Source organism: Sphaeramia orbicularis, chromosome 5 (genome assembly GCF_902148855.1).
Source record: "Sphaeramia orbicularis chromosome 5, fSphaOr1.1, whole genome shotgun sequence".
In the NCBI taxonomy this organism is placed as follows: Eukaryota; Metazoa; Chordata; class Actinopteri; order Kurtiformes; family Apogonidae; genus Sphaeramia; species Sphaeramia orbicularis.
In genome coordinates this window covers 16,868,574-16,893,381 of record NC_043961.1, presented here as the reverse complement: position 1 = coordinate 16,893,381, position 24,808 = coordinate 16,868,574, and the positions used below count along the sequence as shown (strand labels likewise).

General features: G+C 35.1%; 2 protein-coding genes across 2 annotated transcripts in view; one reads left to right on the top strand and one right to left on the bottom strand.

Annotated features, from left to right (window-relative positions):
• Window positions 1-8,334, top strand: part of cdk5rap1 (CDK5 regulatory subunit associated protein 1) — a 13,168-nt gene extending 4,834 nt beyond the window's left edge. The window contains exons 8-13 of the mRNA XM_030134251.1: window positions 827-924; window positions 1,031-1,086; window positions 2,616-2,746; window positions 2,845-2,994; window positions 4,100-4,237; window positions 7,629-8,334. Of these exons, the coding sequence (XP_029990111.1) occupies window positions 827-924; window positions 1,031-1,086; window positions 2,616-2,746; window positions 2,845-2,994; window positions 4,100-4,237; window positions 7,629-7,763 (708 nt within the window). The 3' untranslated portion in view covers window positions 7,764-8,334. The remainder of the gene's footprint in view (window positions 1-826; window positions 925-1,030; window positions 1,087-2,615; window positions 2,747-2,844; window positions 2,995-4,099; window positions 4,238-7,628) is intronic.
• LOC115419458 (bactericidal permeability-increasing protein-like) lies at window positions 7,511-24,808 on the bottom strand. The gene is made up of 16 exons (XM_030134252.1): window positions 24,746-24,808; window positions 20,937-21,053; window positions 20,741-20,855; window positions 18,732-18,863; window positions 17,668-17,823; window positions 17,507-17,570; window positions 17,346-17,406; window positions 17,181-17,272; window positions 15,194-15,370; window positions 15,048-15,107; window positions 14,214-14,381; window positions 12,968-13,035; window positions 12,815-12,857; window positions 12,671-12,734; window positions 9,656-9,732; window positions 7,511-8,512 (listed from the first exon to the last, which is right to left on the bottom strand). The coding sequence occupies exons 2-16, from the start codon at window positions 21,043-21,045 to the stop codon at window positions 8,471-8,473; spliced, it is 1,428 nt and encodes a 475-aa protein (XP_029990112.1). The 5' UTR covers window positions 21,046-21,053; window positions 24,746-24,808; the 3' UTR covers window positions 7,511-8,470.

Below are 24,808 nucleotides of genomic sequence, written 5' to 3'. Positions count from 1 at the left end.
TCTTAAGAAATTTCTGGTTGTTCATGTTATTCAAAATTTTTTGCGAAAGGAATATCTGTAAATGTAGACATTTTAACATTTTCACAATTTAATTTAACTTTTTTGCACTAAATCAAAGAGAAAAAATTGGAATTGTCAATATTTATAGGCTGTTTTTCTTTTATTTTACCAGTTCAGCCCACTTGAGGTAATATTAGGCTTTACGTGTTTATCAGCTGAATTTCCTCATTGTTGTGTAGATTCTAAGCAGAGATTGAAAACTTTGACTTCACCATCGTCCGAGTAACTGAAATAAAACCATTGAACACAATATCATCCAGTGAAAAATGAAATGAAGCAGTAATGTAGTGTCTTCATGAATTCTGTGATGACTGTTAATATTGTCACATAAAAGCAAAAGCAGAGTACAGTTGTTTTTTTAACTACATGAGAAAATAACTTTTAGATATATATAGAAACAAATGAATCCAGTTATATATAGAAAAATGAATCCAGCACAGAATCAGTAAATTGTTGCGAGAAGAAAAGTAGTTCAAATTAAAATTTGAATATAAAAGATTCTTAGTCTAACAAATTGTTAATGTATTTGACTTCAGCTTCTATTTACATGACTATATTTTGCAAATCATCCTCAGAAAAAATAGGTAAATGCTGAAGTGTCACACAAACTAATGGTGAAATGTAGCTCAGAGGGAGAAATATTTACAGTGGAGCTTCAGAGAAGAGTAATCAGCTTGAGTTTTTCGCAGATAAAATAACTTACTTCTGTCCTTTTTATATTTTGTTGGTCTCTACATAATTGCTGTCCTGATTTCCTTGTTTATAGGTTTTGCATCTGATCGCAGAGCGAAGAAATATCTGTAAGCAGATCCATCTTCCAGCTCAGAGTGGGAGTAATGAGGTTTTAAAAGCAATGCGTCGTGGGTAAGAGATTTGCATTATATTTATTTATCATAAATTTATGAATCAGTTCTATTAGTTATTCTCTTTAATGTCTATAAAGTAAAGTATTTTTTTCAAAAATCTACAGCTACACACGAGAGGCCTACCTGGACCTGGTGGAGAACATCAAGAAAATCATCCCAGGTCAGACAACAAAATGGACTTTTATTTAATCACCTGCTAATCATTAGTTAAACTCCACCAGAGCAATGCAACTTATTCTATTCTATTCTATTCTATTCAGTCACTATTGAAATCTATCTATCTATCTATCTATCTATCTATCTATCTATCTATCTATCTATCTATCTATCTATCTATCTATCTATCTATCTATCTATCTATCTATCTATCTATCTATCTATCTACTTTTCTTTATTGTTATTTATTATTACTCTTCACGATAATATTTCTTATATGTGTACATTCTGTGCTGCTACTGGAACCTTAATTTCATGAGGATTCTGCCCAAAGGGTCAATAGTTCTATCTAATCTAATCTAATGTAATCTAATGTAATCTAATGTAATCTAATCTAATCTAATATAATATAATATAAAATTCTTTCTGTGTGGAGTTTGCATGTTCTCCCCGTGTCTGTGTGGGTTCTCTCCGGGTACTCTGGCTTCCTCCCACCATCCAAAGACATGCACTAATAGGTTAATTGGTTAATCTAAATTGCCCATAGGTGTGAATGTGAGAGTGATTGTTTGTCTCTCTATGTCAGCCCTGCGATGAACTGGCAACTTGTCCAGGGTGTACCCCGCCTTCGCCCCTATGTAGCTGGGATAGGGTCCAAGCGACCCCCGTGACCCTAGTGAGGATAAAGCAGGTTCAGAAAATGAATGAATATAAATATAATGTGAATCAAATGCTTCATTACAGCCCATCTTATTTACTGTTTATTTAACGACATAAGTGCTTTTAATTTCTTTTACATAAACAGGCGAAATGAAGACCATAGCAATGATAATTTTCCAAATACACTAAAACTTTGAATAATTCTAGGAATATTATGGAAATATAAAGTTCCAGATAAAAACAAGAGAGCAAAAACAGAGCAACTGTAGGGAGCACCTTGTGGTTAAAAACAGGAAATAAGAACAATGCTGATGTCGGATAAATTAGACTAAATGAACTGTAGAGAATGCTTTGAAAATGCTAAAATATTTCCTGTGGCTCCAGAAAGATTTTTTTAAAACTTTCCAAACAAACGAGGCTCCTTGCAGGGTTTTCCTTTGGTTATAAGAGGATTAGGTACTGTCTGGGTTCCAGCCTTTTTTCTCAGGTTTTGGCTGAAATTTTAGCATTTTCCCAAAAAGAAATGTATAGTTTCACGCATCATTTGGACCATTGTACTTAACAAATGTGTCACTAAAGTTTGAAAGAGCTAGAACCTTAAAATACAAAAATGAAACTTATGAAAGAGGTAAACTGGGGATTAACCATTATTCTGGTTCCGAGTAAAGTAACTTGTCTTTGTCTATACCAGTAAAGAAAACCCTGCCCTTGACAGTAAAGGTTTCTGATTCTTGTCAAACTCCTCCATGAAAAGGATGAATGTCAAATAGTTTTATGACTATCAACTCAAATATTATTAGTGAACAGAAATAAGAGGAAAGACTGGTTCATTATGTTCAGAATGTGTGTTTAACAGTGTATGGTGTGTGTTAGGGGTGAGTCTCAGCAGTGACTTCATCTCAGGATTCTGTGGTGAAACTGAGGACGACCACCAGGAGACGCTGTCTCTGATCAGAGCAGTGGGATACAACATCGGCTTCCTGTTTGCCTACAGTATGAGAAAGGTGAATTATGCACATAAACACGCTGGAACCTCACAGTACCAGTTTAATTAGTTTATATCAGTCTAAATATGACCCCCCCTTATGATCCTCATCTGTAGAAAACCCACGCCTTCCATCGGCTTCAGGACGACGTGCCGGCGGAGGTGAAGCAGCGCAGACTCGCTGAGTGTATTAGTGTTTTCAGAGAAGAAGCAACGAGGGTCAACGCTGCTCTGGTTGGCAGCACACAGCTGGTCCTGGTGGAGGGGGTGAGTGTTCACACACACTATGATTCAGGGTTTCTGTCTGTCTGTCTTACTGCCTGTCAGAAACTGCATACTGTATCTGAGGAATAGTTGGATGAGATACTTTCACATTTGGTTCAAATGCTCCTTTGGTGTGAGGATGATGTAGACTTCGGCGGGCAAAAGTCATTGTTACCTCACAAAGTCATAATGAGTCTTATATGTGAAATGAAGGCTTTAACCCTTAAATGCATAAGTGGGTCAAAATGACCCGGTGAGGTTGTTTTCTTGCACTATCTTTGTAATGAAAAGGGTTTTTTTCATATTTCAAGTATTCCTAAAAAACATATTAAGATCATACCATTAAAATGTTTAACTTACCTTTTATAGATTTTATGTAATTGTAGTTTTTGTAGTACTACCCCAAGCTTCCATAGGTGGGCCAAAATGACCTGCATTCATTTACAATGGAATTACATCTGAACCATTCATTCATTCATTCATTCTACAGCAAAACCAAAGGAGGTGTAGACACCCTGGACCTGATGGTTTACACCTTCACCTGCAAGTGTCAAACACAAAGGTTTAAAAAAATAAAAAAAAAACATTTTGGAGTTTTCAAAAATTAAAAAAAAAAAAAAATTCAATCAAAGCACAAAATATAATACAAATGATTATTTTTAACATGACAAAATGACAAACATGGCATAACAACACATTGATTTTAACACGGGTTGTTTTGACCCATTTATGGAAGAGTGGAGGGTCCAGACAATCAGGCATCGAAGGGTTAATTATTCTTAAACCGAACTCAAAGGTCTAAAACACTTCCAGACACAATAAAAGATATTGCTAAATATTAATGTAATATGCTGTAGATATACAGTTGTCGTCTCCTCAGACATCTTCATGTTCCTTAAAGATGATGATTTTTATATGTAATACAAATAGAAGATGCAGAATATTCCAATTTTTTGGTACTACAGACCAGCCTATGTTCAGTTTTCATAAAAGTACAAAAAAATGGAATAGATCATGTGAAATATGGCTCGTCCTGGGTAAAACTGTACCGTGTTACCGTAACCCGGTAGGATGCAACACTGCTGACGTCTGCTTCGTTTTCACACAGGAAAGTAAAAGATCTGCCAACGACCTGTGTGGGAGAACTGATGGGAATATGAAAGTGATTTTCCCTAAAGAGGATGTCGCTGTCGGATCTGGGTTCAACGATGAACCAGTCCACGCTGGAGACTACGTCCTGGTGAAGGTGGGTTCAGGCTCAGGCAGAAATCCAACAAAAAACACAGATTTAATCAATAAATATAGGTATTTAACATATCCACACATTCATGGGTCTTTACAGACAACAAGTTCAAGTCATGGATTTTTTTTAAATAAGTCATGAAAAGTTCTGTAAATGTTCATGAGATCTTGAAAAACCTTAAACATATTAATGGAGTTATTTAGTTCTTCATAAAAATATAAATGTTCAGATCATGCTTGATGTGCAGGGTTCCTGCTGGGTCTTAAAAAGTCTTAAAAGTCTTGAATTTACAAATCTGTATTTAATATTTTAAAAAGTCTTTAATCGGTATTAAATTTGATATGCTAGGTCTTAAGTTTTGTTGCCATAAACTTGTCGGCTGTACTGTGTTTGTGTCTGTTAAATGTCCAAACTAGAAAGAAGGGAACGTTATTCTACTCAGTTCCACTCATTCCAACCCGACAATTTATATTGAAATTAGGAACCAATTATTGCTAACTTTGCAGCCCCTGGTGACAAACGATCACAGAACATTCAGTTCTGTTTACAGTATGTATGTAATATTCAACCTCTCTAAATAAATACAAATAATACATTTTCCTAAATTCTAGGAGTCACAAATTTTCGCCAGTATGGCTGTGAAATAGGCATTAAATTCTGGTCTAAGTAGGCTTAAAAAGTCTTAAATTTAACTTGTAGAAACCTGTAGAAACCCTGGATTTAGCTTCAGGGATGAAAATGTCACCTTTTCATAGAATTTTGTTATTATTTTTTTAGAAAGTGTTCAATGAGAATTAAGTACAAGAAAAAAAGTGCAGCCTAAAGATCGTACAAAAAACAAACAATATAAAATAATAATAATAATAATCCTATTAAGTGATAAAAACTCTATGACTATATAGATTTACTACAGAGTGGAACTGCAGTATGTCAGTATGAGACACTAATAGGACAGGGTTCCACTGTTGTTTTGTCCAGTCTGACAGCTGTGGATGAACCACCTACATATACAGAGTTATTCAAAAAGAATGAACCAATTTCATGACGCATTGCTTCAGTTCTCAAACATCGTCATGGAATGAATGAGTCAGTGACCATTTGAAAGAGGAGTTTTCTAAGTTTGAACTTTTTTAAATGAAAAAGTGCCACAACGATGGATTGGTCGGAAGAGGGCCCAAGACCTTGGTCTTTGTGCTTGGCCTGCGAGATCCCCAGACCTCACCGTGTGAGATTTTTTTTCTTGTGGGGTTATGTAAAAGATCGCGTTTATCACCGCTACCCACTAACCTCGATGACCTTCAACATCGAATATCAACAGTGATCAACTCAGTGGATCGTGATATGCTGATACGTGTCTAGGAGGAATTATCGCATTGATGTTGTCTGTGTGGCAGGTGGTGGCCACATTGAACACTTGTTAGATAGGAAATAAAAGTTGATTGTGAGTAGAATACTTGTGACTAGGCTGGAGTTTTCTATTGCTTTTCCTTATTAAAGTATTGCGTAATGAAATTGGTTCATTCCTTTTGAAAACCCCTGTATTTTGGGAGGTTAATGAATTTACTCATGAGTTTTCACAAAAATTTCTTGAAGAAAATCCATGAAATGGGAAATGGTAAAAAGTGCGTTCATATGGAGTGACGTTTATGTTAAAACACGGAGGTTAATACAATAAAGATGGAGATGCTACATTGCAGATGTAGGTTTGTCTGCTTATATACACCTCCAGGCTTTCAGATTCAGAGCTGGAAACTGTGTTATCTACGTCCCACTGGTGATGAGGCTCCTAATTCAGCCTCATTCTGAAATAGTTTTGAGGTTCCATGAAACCTTTCAACGCCTTCTTCTACAGATGTTATAAGGTCTGGGAATTTCACTGCTTCCAACAGGTTCCAACACAAACTTCACATAAAAACTTTACACAAAGAAAACCTTCACATAAAACTCTTACATATGAAACATTTGGAAGTTTAGTTGAGGTTTGTAAATATATTTTAATAGATTGAATTAATTTTATTAGCAGATTGTGTGAATAACACTTTTAATCTTCCTCTACAGCTGTTGCTTACTGATTTCGTATTTGTTTCTTTGTTCTGTTTTTATTGTATATTGTTTTATTGTAATGTATTTTGATATTTTAGAGTGAAAGAACCTGTATCAGTATCATGACAATAAACAACTCGTTCTTCCTTTACTCTACAAAGATCATTGTATTATATGTGAGATAAAATAACAAAAACTGTAAATTAAAACCTACTAAGCACCAAATGTAGATAAATGTAAGATCACTGGAAAACATCATTATTATTATTATTATTATTATTATGATAATAATAATTCATATCATTATTATGGCAGATGAATCCAAAATAACATCACGTAATAGGACATAAACTCACTATTAAAGCAGACATAAACAAAATAATATTAAGAAAAATAATATATAAAATATAATAATATTAGGTTGAAAAAGGTAATTTTTAGACCTAATATGTGTGTTATTAAAAATAATAGCCTTTATTGTGTGCCAGTGTAGATCAGTGATCGATGTATAATTGAAAAAATAAAATGAATGTAGAGTTGATCTATAAAACACACCTCAAACTCTGCATATTAATGTTTAGTAGTAAGTTTGTTGAACAAGTAATCTTGTTTTAGTTTTCATGTTAGATTTTTGTTGTCATCTAAAGATGAATTTGCATATGGTTAGCCTCACAGTGTAACTGCCTCAGTCATCCACTATGTGGACAAAAGTATGTGGACATGTTGAATTCAGGTGTTTCTTTTTTAACAGGGGTCAGGGATACAAAACAACAATGACAAATATCATAATATAGTTTTATATTGGGATAAATATCAGAAATATTAATGTCTATATGTCAATTCATCATGAACAGGACATCTTACAGCTGTAGACACCATGTGTCCCAATATTTATGTCCATATAGTTTAGAAACATCAATATTTCCTTAAAGTTTAATGGGAGATTTTTCTTCTTCAGTGAGATGTGCAGAAAGTAGATGGTTAGTTGTGGTAGAAAATTGTTATTTACAGTCAGAACTTGAAAAATATTTTTGAAATTTTGAGGTAGAGCATTTAAAATCATAGTCATGGATTAAAAAAATAAACAAACATCTCTGAGGCATTTTGGAAATAAAAATAATAATTTAAACCAAACCTGAATTCAACGTGTCCACATACTTTTGTCCATTTGTGTATGACGGGAAATTATGCTGTGAGGATAATTAAATCAACAGTAGGTTTAGGAGCCTATTCGATATGTGTCCTTTATTCAGATAATATAAAACAGCATCAAAAACACACATCCACTGACATCTGATCAACTTTAACTGCGTTTCCTTCCTTTGATCCTTTTACTCTGTGTTTTATGTAGATATCTTCAGCCAGTTCTCAGAGCCTGAGAGGCCGAGCCCTGGCTCACAGCTCCCTGAGAGCCTCGACCAAGGGCTTTAACACTGACTTTAGACACCGACCACATCACGGACAAACTGCCTCAGACGCAACATGACTGAACCGGGACGTTAACTGGAACTGCACATTCTGATTTTGGATTCAAACTGGCAGAGCGTGGCCTTCTGCTGTCCAGACTCATGTGGTCTGATGAGCTGCTGTGTATGTTCATAGAAACACAGCCTATTATAAGTGAAGTGTGCTTTCCATAGTCGGCCCAAACTTTGTTAATATACATGGATATATATGGAGCTGCAGAGAATAAAACCCAAAAGGACACAGCAAATTGTACAAGGGCTGATTTGTTTTAGCAGTGTTTGATCAATGTCAGGATGGGTTTTATGGGATTCTCCAAACCGCTGTTAAAATGTCACGGATCAGCACATTTGAGGAAAATTGCTCAAAGTCGGAAACTTTAGGAGAGATTTTTACCTAAAGTCAGCAGCAGAAAGTGCTGTGATCTGCTTTGGGAGGAGAGCTTTATTTCAGAATGGATGATTGTGGCGACAGCAGACGTTATCCAGCAGAATGTTTCCTGCAGGAAGACTTTTCACTGTCAACTTCTACATTTAATATGAAGAAACATGGCCTGAATAAACAAATAAACAGACCGTATCAGTGCACAATAATCCAATGTGATCATTTATCAAGTTTGTTTGAAGCTGTAGTATATCGTCAGTGTTTTTTCTTTAGATTGGCTGTGATTGTGCCTTTACATTGATGTGTCCCAGTGGAAAACAGATATCTGGTCAAAACACTTCATCATCAGGCTGTAAACTGAACATCCGTCCCAATCAGCATGTAATCCTGGAAGAAAAAAGAGCAACAAAACAGCAGTGGTTAATATATGATTGTGCGTTGATAGTCGACTTTTATGCCATATTAGCCAATAGGAATTTATATCATGAAAAAATTCTCTGATGCAGAGATCAGAGTCAGACTCATAATATTTATTATTTATTAATCCCAGAGGGAAATTATTGTATGTTACAGTTTAATAGAAAAGTAGCAGGAAATAAACTACCTGTATGAAAAACATATAGAAATCTCTCTCTCTCTCTTTCCCTATATATATATATATATATATATATATATATATATATATATATATATATATATATATATATATATATATATATGTACTCAAGGAAAAAAGAAACGCACCACTTTCATTTTCTCGATTTTTTTCAGAAATATGACAGTTATTGCAAAATTTCAAACTACAATGAGTTCAGTACTATTCTGAGTCCAAATGAAATGATTGTAATACAGTTCTTATTGCTAATCAAAATTAATCAACCGGAACCAGGAAAACAATCATTTCATTTGGACTCAGAATAGTACTGAACTCATTGTAGTTTGAAATTTTGTAATAACTGTCATATTTCTGAAAAAATCGAGAAAATGAAAATGGTGCGTTTCTTTTTTCCTTGAGTGTATATATGTGTATACATATATATATATATATGTGTGTGTGTGTGTGTGTGTGTATAAAGAAATTATCAATACAACAAAAAAGAAAACATGTCTATCTAAATGTGTCTATCTGTCTTAACCGCTGCTATTGAAAAGACTTACATATGCACTTCATATTCTATTTTAGTTCCTTCTTTATACCAACTATTTATTGTTATTCTATTTTGCCTCTTTTTAACACATTTTTGCATGGCTTTTTTTATTTACAAGGTGAGAGAGAAAAGATATTTCAATTCACTACATGTCCTGTGTATCTAATGAAATGACAAAATACAAATCTTTGAATCTTTGAAATATACATATGAGGACATTCTATGAAGACACAGTTAGAACAGCAATTTGGACAGTATGTACTAGGCAATATATTATCAATATGATAATCAAAGAAATATACATAATAAGTGTGCAAAAATATTGTTGTGTAATTGTAATTATGAGGTTATAAGGTGGAATTAATTGAAAAAACTGTCTGACCTTCAGGACCTTCAGCTCAGTGTTCACAAGCTTCATCTTCCCAATTGTAGGGAGTGGGTATCCCTTCGCAAGTTGGGCTGTGAAGTACAATAAAAAAAAATAAAAACTGGGAAAACTACAACACACAGGATTTAAGAATACCCTTTAAACTCTTAATGAGTGAAGTTCAGTCAAAATGCAAAAATACAACCAACAGAAGTCATTTATATGCGTAAGTGTTTTACTGCGTTAAGGCTGAATTAAGTCAGGCAAATAATACAAAAGCCAATAAGATAAAAAGGGCCTGCAAATCTATCTTCAATGGTTAGACTCTTTTTATTTGACTACAAAAGGTTAACGCACTTTATTATCTGGAAATTCAGTCTCCCATCCAAACTGACACAGCTTCTAGCATTAGCATTAGAGCATAGCTGCCATTGAAGGTGCTTAGGAACCAACTACAACTCTTCACCAGTACCTTGAGCACTGACAAGAGAGTTACCGTATGTTCACCATTTTTGGCCATATGTAGAGAACAGGCTAACTGAACACCATGGTATTCATATGGTAACCCATCAATAGAGGTGGGTGCTTCTAGGAAACTGGGTTTATTTGGTACCTGGCACTTTTCCAGCTTTTTTAGATCCAATAATAAAAGAGAAATTTAGACATATTTCCCCCCAGGATGTACCTAATAATGACTTCAAATAAATGCACAAAAATCATACTCTTGCTCAGAGCCATCCCAAAATTAAGGAATGTTTAATAAAATATTGGGGCCAAAAATAGGACCAAAATTGGGACATGAAAAGCTACCTAGGTGTCAGTGCATTTGATCTAGAAAAAATGGCTGTAAATGGTCTTATATACCGCTATAAATAAAGACACTGTGTTAAATTGGATGATCCTAGTGGTTTTTTTAATCCAGATGTGGGTTTTTCATGAAACTCAGTCTCATTCCATGTTTTGTGTGTTACCCATCGTGTCCTCTCATGTTACATGTGGAACCTGCCCATTTAAACACAAATAAATCGCGAGTGATTTTGCAACAGCAGTCATTTTTGTGAAACACTCTGCCTTGAATAATTAGTCCGATTCCCAAAATGTACTTGTGAGAGAATGAAAAGATATTCTAAAAAATAGTAGCATGTAATTTTCATGTCCTTTTCACTATGTTACATGTGGATTTTTGTATGGAAGTAATATAAAAATATAAAAATGTGTTTTATCTGAAAAATAGTTGCTCTTTTATCTTAGTAAATATTTATTTTTAAAATAGACCCAAAGTGCTTCCAAACTTGCTTCATAACATTAGTCTACATCTGGTTTGAATTTTTAGCCCCCATGTCCTGTTTTTAGGGACCTGTGTCATAGAAGTTTCATACATACAAAGTATTGGTAGTCGCACAACTGAATGATCTAGGACAGGGGTGTCCAAACTTTTTTTCAAGAGGGCCAGATCTGATAATGTGGACATTGCGAGGGGCCAGTGGTCCCTTTGGAAATTTTTTAAACAGTAAAAATTACATATAAATGCGCTGTTCTACAACAATTTTATTTTCATTGTCACAATATCATTTTTTTTTAATGGCAATATAACCAAATCTAAGCCACTCAGGTGTGAACAAATTAAAAAAAAAAAAAAAATACATTTCTGCCTTCCTTTCACATCTGGAGTCACATAACATAGAACAAACTGTGTGGAGTATCTTAAACATCCAAGCTGATAAAAATCTTAACCCCACATTCATTTTAAACATGACTTATATGAGTAATCATTACTCATATATTACTCAGTAATGCAAAGTCTGTTAACGTTTAAGATGAAAACATATGACTCTTACTCTTGTCTTTCACAAAATCATTCAGAAAGTAATATTTTGTGTCACATCTACAAGTACATAACACCAGCAGTTAGAGGCAACTAACCTGGCAACTTGGTAGCCTGCCTTGGTGGTGAATTCACTGAACTCAGAGGTTCAAATGAAGAGTCACTGTTGAGTTTAAAGCAGCTTGAATTTGCTTCATTTTTTCGGAACTCTCACTCCCTGCTAGCTTGTCGTATGCATTAGCATGTTTTGTCTGCTAGTGTCTCTTTACATTGAATTCCTTAAACAAGGCAACAGTCTCTTGACAAATTAGGCAAACACAATCGCCTTGATTTTCAGTGAAAAAAAATTGTAATTCCCATCTCTCCTGGAAGCAGCAGCCCTCACTGTCAACTTTCGTTTTTTTATTTACAGGCGCCATGGTTAGAAATTAGCAAAAAGGGTTCACGGCAAAGTCACAGAGCCAGATAGAGTAAGAGTGGTGCTGCCACCATGAGGTGAAAGGAGAAACTGCATTTTGAACCTTTTATGATTCATGTACTCGGTTCAACAGTCCAAGCGGGCCATAAATAATACATTCTAAAACCCAAGCTGTGGGCCGTAGAAAATCTGACCGCGGGCCGTGATTGGCCCCCGGGCCGGACTTTGGACATGCCTGATCTAGGAGGTGAACAACATGACAAATTGTGCTTTTAGTATAGATAATTATGATTTCAGAGCAAAAACACATAAATGCAACAAGCTCCAATTCTCTGACAGCTTTTTACACTATCAGAGCAAATGATCAAACTGAGATGAATAAAACTACTTAAGAAAGCAGCAGGGAAATTAAATGTAAAATTTGATGAATCTATTGTGCTCTCCAGGTTCCGCAACTCATCTACTAATCATTTACAGTGGCTGAATCACTGCTGCTTTATTGGCGTGATGCTAAAATTGTGTTTTTATCATGATTTGAATCTCAGAAACAAGGAGGAAAGTGAAATATGTGACATCAAATTGGATTTCTTGTTCAGTTGTACATTTCGTAAATCATGCTTAGATTGTAATTATATTGTTTATTCTCAGCGGTACCTTCAAGTGTTGTCCAGTGTGCTTCAAACACTAGATATTGCAGTGCATTGTATTTTTTTCCTTCTAAGAACAGTACCTTCTCTGATTTGCAAATGAATCACTGCGGAATTCATCTTAAAATGCATAAACTCACCGTTGAGCTTGGGGATCACTACGATTTTGACGACCATTTGCAGGATGTTGTCAAGGGATTTGACCTGTTGGGTGGGAGGTGACAGTTTATTCAGTGGGTTTTAACATTTGCACGCAGTGGCTGGTGTTAGAATGCAGCTCTCACCTGGAATGCTCCAACGTAGCTTGTCCCCAGGGTCACATCCATTCTGTGCAAATGAGACCAAATTAGACTGTGATGCTCTTGTTTTTTTTGTCAGGACCTTTTGGTCTTATTCTTCTATTTTGTGAACAAATTTTGATGTTTTTGGAAACTCACTTGTTGAGAGTGACAGCGCCGGCCACCCTCATCCCGCTGACAAACACCCGAGTGCTGACGCTGGTCTCCTGTCGAAACGTAGATGAGTGAGTTTAACCCTTTAACCCCTGACGTGTCTGTGGTGAGCATTCTGAATGAATGACTTATTTCAATTACTCATAAAAAATTAAACTGTTTGCTCAATGGGTAAAGTTTCCAAATGTGCTGATAGAATAGACCTTTTTCTTTCCATAGATATCTGAGCATGCTCAGTTCACCCCTCTCTGTCTGTAGAATGGGGGGTAAAACAGAGCAATGAGTGAGACCGACTCACTATAAAAATAGACTGTTCAGGCTTTTTTTTTTTTTTTTTTGAGTTTCCTTTATTTTATGTTTTTTTTTTTACTGTTTTTACCGAGTTTTGACTGTGTACCTGCTTTCTGGAGTTCACCCAGGTAAAAAAAAAAACCCCTAAAATTAGATAAAAAAAAAAAAAAGCAAAACAATCCAAAAAATCAACAAAAGTTATCAGAATATTCAGAAAGGCAAGAAATTAAACAAAACTAATCCACCTTTGAATGAAAATTAGCCCAAAAAATAATCAAAATCAGTGAAAATGACCAAAATAATCAAGAAAATTATCAAAAAATAGCAAAAAATGATCAACAAAATTGACAGAAATTAACAAATGTGAATTAAAATGAGTGAAAAGAACAAAAACAACTAATCAGAAACAACTAATCAATAAAATAAACTAAAATTAACTATTAAAGGTGTCAGAGTTCACATTTCATGTTCAACATTCTAGTGTTGTGGTGATTCTACTTTGTTTTTTGTTTTTTTACTGTGTTTTTACGGCGTTTTGACCGTGTAACTGCATTTTGGAGTTCAACCAGGTGTCAAAAAGCAGCTGGACTGATCTTTTTTAAAAAAGAGCCCAGAACAAAAACTACTGGGCCCTAATTCAAATCCTAGTTGTTGTTCAGTGTGTTCCAGTTCACAGTTCATGTTCAACATCCTAAATCTTTTATTGATGTACATTCTGAGTGCCTTATTTAGTCAAAACCTGTCAAACTTTAATTCCTCTCTTTGTCTTTTTCTGTTATTCCACCTGTTTTGACCCTAAAACACACAGTAAAGTAAAACCACTGAAGAAAAGGAACACAAGCACATACTCACAGCAGCTTTTATGAAACTGAAACAGACGACAATTCACAGCAGCACCTTTACCTGGAATCATGTTTCAGGAGTTAAAGGGTTAACGTACCAGGTTTAGGACAAACAGAGGGGAGAGCGTGGCATTGGGCTGGATGGCGTAGGCGGTCACGGTGCCACTGGCTTGGACCGTCACGTTGTTAGGTTGGAAAGAGATGACAGGGGTTTTTGCTGTCTTTACCAACAGTTTCATCATCAGACCTGGGAAAAGTTTGGAAAGCTGGAAGAAAAGGCACACTGCCAATGATGACACTGCCAAGTCATACATCTGAGCTTTCAGAAAAAAAAAAAAAAAAACAATAATCCAAGTGGTTTGAACAGAGAGGATATAAAACAAAAACTGCTTACTAAAGAGAACTCTCCACCTTTAGATCAATTTATGAGAAAGAAAAGGAAATCAGGTTCAGAAAACAAACAGAATTTACAACTGAATATAAACCGTATGGACAAAAATATTGAGACATATTGAAGTCAGAACACAAAACATTTAGTAACAGGCAGAATATTGGTCAAATTGCACTTATGTCGATGAAGACATTTCAGGTTATTCACATTTTGTGTGAAATGACAGTTTGTAAATGTAAACATGCTTTACTTGTTTTACACTAAAATAAAGACAAACATTTGGAGTTTTCATTATTTATAGCTTATTGTGATAATATTTTACTGGTCTGATCAAGTTCACATCTACATTTTCACACATTAAATTCATCCCATGGGACAGATTAGACCCTTTGGTGGGCTGGTTTTGGCCCACGGGCTGTATGTTTAAAACCCCTAATCTAAATGTTTAGAGTTTCATAGTGAAATATGCAGCTGAATGAGGGTTAGTAGCTCCTAGTGAAGGTAGATTTGGTGTTTTTGATGGTGTCTGGTGTCCTGGTACCTGTGGGATGAAGGCTCCAAATGTTCTGGTGTTGAGTCGGATGGGGGAACCCGCTGGGATCTGTCAGGACACAGTACAGGCAGCTGATTGGTCAGTGGATCCTCATGATAATTAGATGAGTTTGGCGTCAGGAGGATGTGTCTCACCATGTCGTCAGTGATGTACAGGCTCAGGGCTCCAGCGCTGTTGTACACAAAGGCGGCGCTGTTGATGGTGAAAGTGGACATGCCGACGTACAACATGTTGTTGATTTGTGGAGGCAAAGAAAAGACGGCAGGGGAGAACGGAGGCTCCTGGTGTTTCCCGATGTTGTAGAACACCCCCTGAACAGTAGCACAGGAAAAAGTTCCACTCAGTACCTGGGTAGCAGGTTTTCCTTTAATTTGTCACCAGTCTGCACTAATATAAATCTGGAAAGTAACTGTCGTAGTGTTGGAAGAGGTGGTTTAGTGAAATATTTTCACAAGAAAAAGGTCTTATCAGTTGAAATCAATATTCATTCATTATTTCATTTTCTGAACACGCTTTATCCTCACTAGGGTCACGAGGGTCACTTGGAGCCTATCCCAGCTACTTACGGGCGAAGGCGAAATCAATAATCATCACAAGAAAAAAAAAATTATTTCTGTCCAGTTCAAGGGCTGATTTTTGCTCCATAGTGAACGTTGAAGAAATCAGATGGATATGTGTGGTTTTCAGTTATCTCTAAAACGTTTCTTAACAGACACACCCTAAGGCTCTAATTTTGTGAGTTACTTTGCTTTGTTCTGATTTTAAATAAATAAATAAATAAATAAATAAATATCAAAATAGGGCACATGAGAATGGTGGGATCCAGGGTTGGAGCCCTGGTGAGGGTTCAAGGGGGCAAAGCCATGGAACAAAGTTAACATTATAAATGCTTCAAATCACATAAAACTGTATTTTTTTTAAAAAAAATTATCATAAACAAATAAAATGAATATAATTGAATCTCGCTAATGTGACCACTTTTAGAACCAAAGCAAAGAGTTGGCTTTAATAAGGTTGGACTCAGTTATGGCTTTGAATTCCATTACATTCCAAATAATTTAAAATTAGAACCAACAGGATACAGTAGAAGTATTGTATTATTATGTATAATAACTACACTTATTATAACAATATGTATTAATCATTCAAATTAAATTTAAATTAGATTTAATTTAATCTAATTTAATAATACACTTGTAGTAAACATTACTTTAAAGCAGCGTATGACTTTCATCACAAATTATTTTTCTAATTTGTAAAACCCGAGTCTTCCTGTGCTTACACACCTAACTCACTTCCCTCACAGTGAACCACTTCGAAGATGACTCTAACATAAACACAGTGCACTTGTTTACATAATAAACCAAAACGTCACTCGGGCCTTTTCATAAACTTTGTTGTGAAGTGCATTGTAGGAATGGGAATTCCACACGGCAGCAGTTTTGTCTGTCTGTTGTTGAGTGCTGAACCCAAATGTGACCTTTACCTCCATCCACCATCTATACTCATTCTGTAAAACAACCCTGGTGGACTGGATAATTTTATGTTGTAGCCATGTGGCTTGTTTTCTTGCTGAATCTGTGAGAAACCAAAATTTGTGGTGAAAGTCATACGCTGCTTTAATTAAAACCAAAACACCAGCAGATTTATAGAAACTATATTATATGTATAGTTAATTTATAGTTTATTGAGACCCAAATGCTGCTTGAATAGACAGTCTGTTCATGATTAGACTTAAGTCTAGTTTAGATTTAACTCCTTTTACCATATTGACACTGGTTATAAATGGTGTAATGCACAGTAACCCCCCCCCCCAAAGTAAAACAGCATGTATTTTTATGTGAATGGATGGCTCAGTTAGTAACACTTCGACTTATGATACAGGAGACCAGGGTTTGAATCCTGGCAAAAGCAATAATAATTTTAATCAACGTTTAGTAGAGTTTACAACTGGGGGGGATGCGGCGCTGTGGGTGCCTGTAGGTGAATCCACTGTTGAGCTACATGTAGTAAATGTTGTGCAGTAAAGACTACAGTATTTGTCCATAAAAGGTGTAAGTTTAAAGTTGCAGGAAATGAAGTTCAAGTACCTGAAAAGTGAGTAAAAGTATGATTCTTTACCTTCAAGCCGAAGTCGATAGAAGATTTGGAAACTGTAGGCGATGACACCATGGAGTATTCGATCTCTGCGTACTGGTCAACTTTGGCTAGAACTGCAGGACAATAAAAAGTAACTCAAACGTACGCGCTGATGAAAGGTCCAGATATTTTAACATGTACCATTACCATTCAGAGTTTTCAGTTGAGGGTTCAGATCAGATATGGCATCGACCACCAGGGGGCAGATCTGCAACAATGAACAACACAAACATTTTCTATTTTGATAAGTGAAAACTGGAATTGTAAAGGAACATTATTTAGTTCTCCAAGCTGACATGTTCTCCCACCTGTTTCTGCAGAGCACTACGTAAAGCCTTATCAATGAAGTTTCTAAACAGATTGTACAACCAGCTGAAACAGACAGACAAGACAGAACAGTCAGAGGAGCATGTGATGTGTCAGGTATGAGTCTGTCCGTCTGGTCCTGCAGGTTTTTACTGTTCATTACCTGGCACCACCGTGGAATTTAATATCAGCACCACCGACTGTAGCTGCACAGTTGGTGCTACTGACCCTGGGCCGACCTGTCTCATCACTCTGAATGATGATAGTCGTACCGATGGTGAGTCCACTCACTTTCAGGTCGAAGGAGCCGTGGTCCTTACTGTTAAGGAGAAGGAGGAGAAGAAGAAGGAGAAAGGGAAGAAGAAGGAGAAGAAGGAAGAGAAGGAGAAGGAAGAGAAGGAGAAGGAGGAAAAGATGGAGGAGAACCAGAGGGAGGAGAAGAAAGAGTAGGTGGAGAAGGAAGAGAAGAAGGAGAAGAAGGAGGAGGAGAAGAAGAAAGAGTAGGAGGAGAAGGAGGAGACAAAGAAGGAGGAGAAGGGGAAGAGGGGGAAGAAGAAGGAGGAGGAGGAGGAGAAAGAGTAGGAGGAGAAGGAAGAGAAGGAGGAGAAGAACGAGGAGGAGAAGGAAGAGAAGAAGAAGAAGGAGGAGGAGAAGAAGAAGGACAAGAAGAAGAAGAAAGAGTAGGAGGAGATAGAAGAACAGATGGAGGAGGAGAAGGGGAAGAGGAGAAGGAGGAGAAGAAAAAGGAGAAGGAGGAGAAGTCAGTGATGCAGCAGAAACATCGAGTTTTGGAAACTAAAGGATTAGATCAGTGATGTCAAACCCATTCTTGTTCAGGTTCCACATTCAGCCCAATATGATCTGAACTGGACCAGTAAAACAATAACAGTGAAAGAGGTAAAATTACATTATTAAAATGTTTAATCTAATGAAGTATCTTGTAAAAAATCAGAATAACATGAACAGCCTGAAATTTGTTTAGATAAGTGCAATTTTAACAATATTCTGCCTCGGTTTATCATTAGCATTACAACTTTGCTTCACAGTAGATCTACAAATACACCAAACACTTAATTTTGAGAAATTTGAGAAACATGAACACAGTTAACAGAAAAAAGAACACAACAAATATGAACAAAATAAAGCATAACAAGAACAACACATGCACAAAAATGAACAAAAACTTGAGAAACATTAGCAAAATGATGTTACAGAGCTCTCACTCACATAAATCTCAGGTACTTGACCCTCCAGTTTCCATTCAGGCTGATGAAGGCGTTTCCAATAGACAGTCGGACCCCAGTACCCGGTACCAGGCCCAGCCCGGACTTCGGCAGCCCCACATTCACTATGTGCATACTGGAAGAAATGATGAAGGAACAGTGAGAAAGAACCTCATGTACTTTATATGGACAAAAGTATTGGGACACATCATGGCTACAGCTGTAAAATGAAAGAAAAATATTTGAGAAATTTAAAGGTAGAACATTTAAAATCATAGTCATGGATGGTTTTATATTAGGATAAATATCATTGCATTGGTTAGTTTGGTTTAAATTGTTATCTTTGCTTCTAAAATGCCTCAGAGATGGTTTTTACTTAATTTCTCTCAACATTGATTTTATTTTTTTGAAATCCATGACTATGATTTTGAATGTTCTACCTCTAAATTTCTGAGATATTTTTCATGCTCTGACTGTAAATAATCATTTTATACCACAACTAACCATCTACTTTCTTCACATCTCACTGAGGACGAAAAATCTGCCATTAAACTTCAAGGAAATATTGATGTTTATGTCAAATCATCTTACAACTGTAGACATGATGTGTCCCAATACTTTTGTCCATAAAGTTTGTAAACATCAATATAAACTCTCAGTTTACATGAATTAATATAAAAATTCTACAAATCTGCAATTGTTAATGGTCTCTGATATAATTTTTCCAGCTGTTAATTGCTCGATAGGTGTTGAATATGGTCATGCAGAATACATTATTAATATGGATTTTACAGTATAATGACTAATAAACAGCTACTCAGATGAAACTACAAGGAACAAGTTAAAGGGATAAATGTACCTTTTAATAAACGTTATTCTTGACAAGCTTTTAACATGGATTGAAACCTAGTGAAAATAAACTTCATGGATAATATTCCTTCATATTTAAGGGCATATTGATGTTTTGTTTTTTTTTTTTCTGATTTTTATTTAGAAATATTGAGAAAAGTTCAACATACATTTAAATTACATTGTGGTCACGTAACAAGTATGTGACCAATGACCAATCTTTCCATTCTCAACATTTCAGTTTTTCTTTTTTTTGTTAATAAACAAAACAGTTGAACAGTGAACAATGGATGCATTGTTCCATAAAGAAAACACATACGAAAGAGCAAGAGACTTTAACCTCCTCTCTCTAAAGAAGAAAAGAAAAAAATAAATAAATAAAATATGAAAAGTAGAATTAATTAATTAATTACACAAAAAAAACAAGACAGTTCCAGATACATTGTCATTATATTGCCATTTCCTGTACATTTAGGGTTCCAACAGATTGTGTTTGGTAAGTGTAAACAAAAAATATCCACTTTGACCATAGCTTTGAAAATTTGTTCAATTGTAATCGAAGGGAGAAGGTTAGTCTTTCCATCTGATAAATTTCATTCACAATATCTACCCATTTTTCTAGATTAGGTGGTTCAGGTTGGAGCCAGTACCTGGTCACAGCCTTTTTGCTAGCAGCATATTGATGTTTTTTTTATCTCAAATGATCATGAACAGCTGTAGACATGATGTGTCCAAATACTTTTGTCCATATAGTTTATAAACATCAACATTTCCTTAAACTGTAATGGTAGATTTTTCTTCTTCAGTGAGATGTGAATAAAGTAGATGGTTAGTTGTGGTAGAAAATAATTTTTTACAGTCAGAGCATGAAAAATATTTTAGAAACTTTGAGGTAGAACATTTAAAATCATAGTCATGGATTAAAAAAAAACATTGAGAGAAATTAAGTAAAAACCATCTCTGAGGCATTGTGAAAGCAAAGATAATTTACACCAAACTAACCAATGCAATGATATTTATCCCAATATAAAACTCTATAATTACATTTGTCATTATTGTTTTATATCCCAGACCCCTGTTAGAAAAGAAACACCTGAATTCAATGTGTCCACATACTTTTGTCCACATCTCAGTTTGTAACAGAATTCCCAGGATCTGCCTTACTTTGTCAGACTGTACTGGACTTTTCCAATGGGTGAAACCTTCTGCGACCCTGAAATATCAGGGACCTTGATGGTTTTGAGCTTCTGCTGGATCTGAATCATCCCTAGTTGTCTGCCTGAAAAAAACCAAAACACAGTGTGGTGATGAAAGCAGAAGTACTGGGCTGAAAGTGTACATGTGTGGTGTAGAGGTTTACCATATTCAAGGCCTTTTTGGGTCAGTTTGACCTTTACCCCTGGGTTGGTGGTGGAGGTCACCGGGGCGAGCACCGCCAGCAGCAGCAGCAGACGGACACTGAGGAACATTTTAACCGCTGAGAGAAAAAGAACAATGGAGTGAGGACACTGCAAGATTATAATAGTTTTGGATTTTTCATGATAGTTTAGTTTTATTTAGTTTTGACTTTTTTTTTTTTTTTTGTCTAATTCAGTTAGTTTTAATTTGTTTTTAGAGCAGATTTGCTAGTTATTATTAGTTTTTGTTATTTTCTAAATGCTTAGTTTTAGTTTAGTTTTAGGGTTTTTTTTAAATATCTTTTCTCTTCTTCTCCGTTGTACTCAAATAAATCCCAGACAGGACTGTGTTGCTTTCTCCCAACTTTAGTCTGCATGTTTCCAGGTAGAGTGGGAACCAGAAGACGACTGTAAACCACAAGTGATGGACTGTTAAATATCATATGGTGCCAGCAGCTAAAATCAATTTTATATTAATCCGACATTGACAAAGACGAAAACGAAGGGAATTTTATCCAGAATTTGTATACATTTTAGTTAGTTTTGTAAACACACAATACAGTTTCAGTTAGTTATCGTTTTTTTCTTTTAATTATAGTTTTTATTTATTTCAGTTAACGAAAATGTTTTTACAATTCTAGTTTTTGTCATTTCGTTAGTTTTCGTTAACGATAATAACCTTGTGACACTGTAGGAAAACTTTCTGCTTTTGTGTGGTTGATGTGTTTTCAGTTCTGCAGTAAATAAATCACTGCTTCCTCATTTAGACCAGGGGTTTTCCTTTATCACCTCAGTTCCCCTTTTTTTTTTAAATTTTGTACATATAGTCATATTTCTTAACTGTAATTATCTTTATTTATCTTTTTACTTTGTTGTGTTTTCTGTTAACCCATACAGACCCAGTGCTACTTTTGTGGCAGTTCCCAAATGTATTTTTCTCTCTATTTTAACCTTTCTTAAGCGATTTATCACCATTTATTCTAATATCATCCTTTATATTTTGCTTTTTTTCCTGTAAAAATGTGGTATTTTACTATATTTAATTCACTGATCATGTAGATGGTCATAAAAGCTCTGAATAAAGTTGAAAGTTATTATAGCAAAAACAAATAAAAGTGAAGAAATATTGACTTTTTCCGCAAAATCTATCATTAACTGAACATGTACTCAGTGTGTCCATCCACCGTCATTGATCAAACTATTGGTTTTACTGGTGAATCAATGTTATCAACATAAAAGTACTTTAGTGGTGACTTCTCAATGCATTTTTCTGTATATTTAACTTTTCCAAAGTGATTTATCACAATTTATTCATCCATTACTCTGCATTTTTCAGTGAAAATTGGGTATTTTCTTACGTGTAATTTCCTGATCAAGTAGATGTCCAGTAAATTTAAAGTAGTAAATTCAAAGGTTGCTATATCAAAACACAGAAAAATGAAGCAAAAATGCCTCTTTCAGCAAAATATAGTCAAAACAAGGGTCTGTCATTGATCCATCTCCATGGGTTTTACTGGTGAATCAATGTTATAGAAGATGACGGTGTTGCCACGGTAACTACGGAGCCTCTGAACGTCCAAATGGGTCATATCTTATAACCATGAAAAGATGACAAACTGCATTTTACACCAATTACTTACATGTATTGATAGGATTAGTGGATCAACACGTATTAAACAGTGTAGATCAGTCGACGCTCTTGCTCAACAGCGGATGTTTGGTTCCGTATGGGTTAATCATGTGATAAGAATGTTTCAGAAGACGCCACATGACCCCGACGAGCCCAAGTTTTAATCAAGTTAGACTGGAATCAAAGGCCCTGCAGTCAGAGTCCAGATTTTCAACTCCACATAGAAACGTTTCACACATTAAAAAGGTGTTGCATGTTTTTACGGAACATCGAAAACATTGTGCTTGCAGTTTGTGAATGTCAGTAAATCCCACAACTCTAAAATGTACTTATTTGTAAACAACAGCTAAAAAAAATCACCAAAGAATGAAGAAAATATCCAGAAATGTTAGTCCCTCTACTGGGTGAAAGACTAAATAAAAGATTTGTTTAGAAAGAGATGTGGGAATCTAAGACATGTTCTCCTTACATCTAAAATAGACATTTAAAAAACTGTTTAATTTGCTCTTTATATAGGCACAGGTCTGGATTTCAACTTGCCCCCCCTCCTTTAAATGACACCAGCTGGTCTAAGAAAACTGTAAAATATATGCTTTTAATTATATGAAAAATTTAAAATATTGCCTTTTAATTTTCATTAATAGTATTCAATAATAAAGATCATGTGGTCAAATCCCAAAAATTATATTACAGAATCTTCTAAGTTACAACTTAAACACAGTTATATTCACTATAATTCCATGAATTATCTATAGGTAACTGACACAAGGAACATTGATACTAAAAGTAAACTAAATTTTAATTTTAAGTAATTTTAATTTAATTTAATTTTAATTCAATTTAATTTTAATTTTAAGACAACACATTGAATTAAAAAAAATGTGGAATTTTTTTCAGTTCCAGCAGATCGCGTGGCCCTAAATTGTAGATTATTTTCGTTTCACATCTAGTTTTTTTTTTGTGTGTATTTCTTCAAGGACTTTCTTTTTCTCTGTAGCACTTTGAGATTCCCTTGAATGAAAAGTGCTTTATAAATGCAATTGTGATTATTATTATTATTTAGCTTATACCTAAATTTGGCACTGGATAGGTAGATACATATTTTAGTACCTTTTAAATTACTGATGGTGTTTTATATGTATGTTCTTTGTTCAGTGATTTATCTATGGTTTTAGAACTGACTTTTATTGTTTTTTATGTATATTTTTTAGAGTGGATATATGGCTGTGATTTCTATTTTGTGTAACTTCTGCTGTTGTCTTGGCCTGGACACTGTGGAAAAAGATATTTTTAATCCCAGTGAGCTTTTTTCCTGGCTAAATAAAGGTCAAATAAATAAATAAAAAAAAATACTGTATTCTTTATTGATTCAAAACTGGAAATAGACTTTTTAGATTTCAGTACACTAATATCTGACAGATTCAGGGTAGATGATGCCTTCGACTCCACATCTTTGCTCTTAAACTAGTCAAACTAATCAAATCAAATTTTATTTATATACCATTAAATCATAACAAAAGTTATCTCTCGACACTTTACATTTAGAACTGGTCTAAACCAGAGTCTTGATAAGACAAATTAGACTAAAACTGAAACTGAAACAGTTCCCTGAGCAGATCTGTACATCTTTAATCCATGTGTTTAATCTAATCCTAGTCCTTCATGTGTAAAACTGACATTATTTCTACACTTCTGGATTAAAACTGGTCCCTATGAGCTCCTGTCAAATATCTAAGACATGGTTTGCTGCTCATTCTCCTCGCATCCAAACTAGACATTTAAAAAAACATTCTCATCTATTACTTTGCATTTAATTTGCTCTGTAGATACATAGACAAACATACTTTATTGATCCAAAACTGGGAAACTGTAGAATTTTTAGATTTCAGCACACAAAAATCTGACATACTCAGGGTAGATGAAGCCTTGGATTCCACATCTTTGCTCTTAAAACTTCAAACTAAAACTGAAACAGTTCCTTGAGCTGATCTCAAACTCAGAAATGTGTCTTTAATCCATGTATTTAATCTAATCCTAGCCCTTCATGAGTAAAACTGACGTTATATCAACTGTTCTGGATTAAAAACCGGTCCCTATGAGCTCCTGTCTAATGTCTGAACAATCCCAGGTTGAATCTCTTACCTGAATCAGCTGTGTTTTTTTAGTTTCCTGCTGAAGTGTCTGCCTGTTTGGCAACACGGCGGA

What these genes read in the sequence shown, in the direction of transcription:
- LOC115419458 (XM_030134252.1), bottom strand. Translation starts at nt 21,045, where the DNA reads ATGTTCCTCAGTGTCCGTCTGCTGCTGCTGCTGGCGGTGCTCGCCCCG. An exon ending in CTATCGACTTCGGCTTGAAG is followed by an intron (nt 15,371 to 17,180) that starts GTAAAGAATCAT and finishes GCTACTGTTCAG; the next exon opens with GGGGTGTTCTACAACATCGG. An exon ending in AGTGATCCCCAAGCTCAACG is followed by an intron (nt 9,733 to 12,670) that starts GTGAGTTTATGC and finishes TGTACTTCACAG; the next exon opens with CCCAACTTGCGAAGGGATAC.